Source organism: Aplysia californica, unplaced genomic scaffold, assembly GCF_000002075.1.
Source record: "Aplysia californica isolate F4 #8 unplaced genomic scaffold, AplCal3.0 scaffold01451, whole genome shotgun sequence".
Lineage (NCBI taxonomy): Eukaryota > Metazoa > Mollusca > Gastropoda > Aplysiida > Aplysiidae > Aplysia > Aplysia californica.
Genome location: NW_004798721.1, coordinates 97,330 through 99,454, shown reverse-complemented (window position 1 = coordinate 99,454; position 2,125 = coordinate 97,330). Strand labels below are relative to the sequence as shown.

The window sequence follows — 2,125 nt, the reverse complement described above, 5'->3', positions numbered from 1 at the left end:
CTGGTGGTGGTGGTGGTGGTGGTGGTGGTGGTGGTGGTGGTTGTAGAAGTGGTGGTGGTGGTTGTAGAAGTGATGGTGGTTGTAAAGGTGGTGGTGGTGGTAGAAGTGATGGTGGTGGTGGTGGTCGTGATGGTGTTGGTGGGGGTGGTTGTAAAAGTGGTGGTGGTAGATGTGGTGGTGGTAGAAGTGGTGGTGGTGGGGGTGTTGGCGACAACAATAATGGCGGTATCTACAGAGTCCTCGCGAACAAGACCAGTTGTAGGCGGATGTCAAGGTCAAGGTCAGGGTCGGGGTCAAGGTCAGGGTCAGGGTCAGACGAGAGTGAGAGTGTTCGGAATGTGTCCGGTCAGCGAAGGTGTCAGTCTCCCTCCCCATCTCCGTCCGGTTACTTGACGCGAGGGTATTGTAGGAGTGGTGGGGGTGGTGGGGTTGGTGGGGGTGGAAGTGGTGGTGGTTGTGGTGGTAGTCGTGGTGGTGTTAGGGGTGGGGGTGGTGGGGTTGCTCAGGATGGTGGTGTTTTCGGTTCTCGGGGTGGTGGTAGTTGTGGTGGTGGTAGTTGTGGTGGTGGTAGTTGTGGTGGTGGTTGTGGTGGAGGTCAGGGAAGTGGGTGTGGCCATGTTTCCCCCCGCGCCCCCACCTCCACCAGCAGACGTTCCCGCTCACGCACGCGTAAAAAACCCGCCGATGTGACACATCACGAATGTGACACCTCTGACAGAAGCGCCGGGAGTTTTAGCCCCTCGCGCCATAGACACGACCTTGACATTGACAGAGAGCACAGACGTCATGACCTTGACCCTGATGCCAACACGTACGACAGCCCCCAACACGACAGACATTGTAGCGTGAGCCCAGTGTACGACAGCCCCCAACACGACAGACATTGTAGCGTGAGCCCAGTGTACGACAGCCCCCAACACGACAGACATCCTAGCGTGACCCCAGCCTACGACAGCTCCCGCAACCACGCCGCCGCCAAAGACAAGGAGAAACTACTACAACAACAAGGGAACGGCTACAGCAACACTCACAGCGACGTAAATGACCGCTCTGACGTCACTGGTCACCACAAGAAGCCCCGGCGGTCAGCCTCGGCGTGCTCTGTCCTCCACCCCCCGCCACCACCCCTCCTCCCCTCCCTGCGCGTGCTGAGTGAGCCGGCCCCGCGGTGCGAGAGGGAGTGGGTTCGGAACCACGTCTCTCTGATGGAACAGTGTGGGAGGGAGAGGCACCGGACGGCCAGGGAGAGGATGAAGAGGATCGCCGCGCGCTCACAGGGTCTCCGGGAGTCGGTGGGCGGTTTGAGGGTGGACCTGGACGAGGTGGAGAGGAGGATGGACAGGGTGTGTTTTGGGTTTTGGTTTTTTATTTTAGTTTTAGTCTTCAGTTTTAGTTTTTAGTTTTTAGTCTTAGTTATAGTTGTTGTTTTTTGTTGTTTTCGTTTTTCGTTTTTCTTTGTTTTTTACTTCAGTCTTTTTGTTTTATTTTTTCGTTTTTAATTTATCGATTTAGTTTTTAGCTATAGTAAGAGTTCTGAGGCACTTGCATGTAGGTCATATTATATGTATCGAAGATTAGTAGAGGTGTTACTAGATAGTAAAATACAAAGAAAGGAAGGAGGAGAGATTAAAGGAGACACTCAAAGATAATGTCACGTAATAGATAGATAGATAGATAGATAGATAGATAGATAGATAGATAGATAGATAGATAGATAGATAGATAGATAGATAGATAGATAGATATTAATTATGTACCTTTTGTTTTTATTTTTGCTTATATTTCTATTTTTCCGATAAAATGTGTATTTGTCTAACAGTAACAAAAGTGTGGTATGCCCCATCCCCCACCTTAACACCACCCCACACCCCCACCCGCACCCCACACCCCTCACACCCCTCACACCCCTACACCCACACACCCACATATCACACACACACACACACACACACACCCTTCCCCCACCCACAGGTGTACAAGCTCCAGGAGCGCTTCCTGAGGCGCACAGAGGCCGCTGTACGGATGGCCCGGGTGACCACTGGTCAGTGTGTGGCGGGGGCAGGGCGGTGGTCAGACGGTGGTCAGTGTGTGGCGGGGGCAGGGCGGTGGTCAGACGGTGGTCAGT

At 53.1% G+C, this 2,125-nt stretch overlaps 1 protein-coding gene across 1 annotated transcript in view; it reads left to right on the top strand.

The window, feature by feature from the left end:
* LOC101851388 (filaggrin-2) overlaps nt 1-2,069 on the top strand; it is a gene marked incomplete at both ends in the record, with an annotated part of 7,511 nt that extends 5,442 nt beyond the window's left edge. Inside the window, 3 exon segments of the mRNA XM_013090734.1 lie at nt 236-357; nt 507-1,343; nt 1,972-2,069. Coding sequence (XP_012946188.1) covers nt 236-357; nt 507-1,343; nt 1,972-2,069 — 1,057 coding nt within the window.
* Between the last annotated feature and the right edge of the window lie 56 nt (nt 2,070-2,125).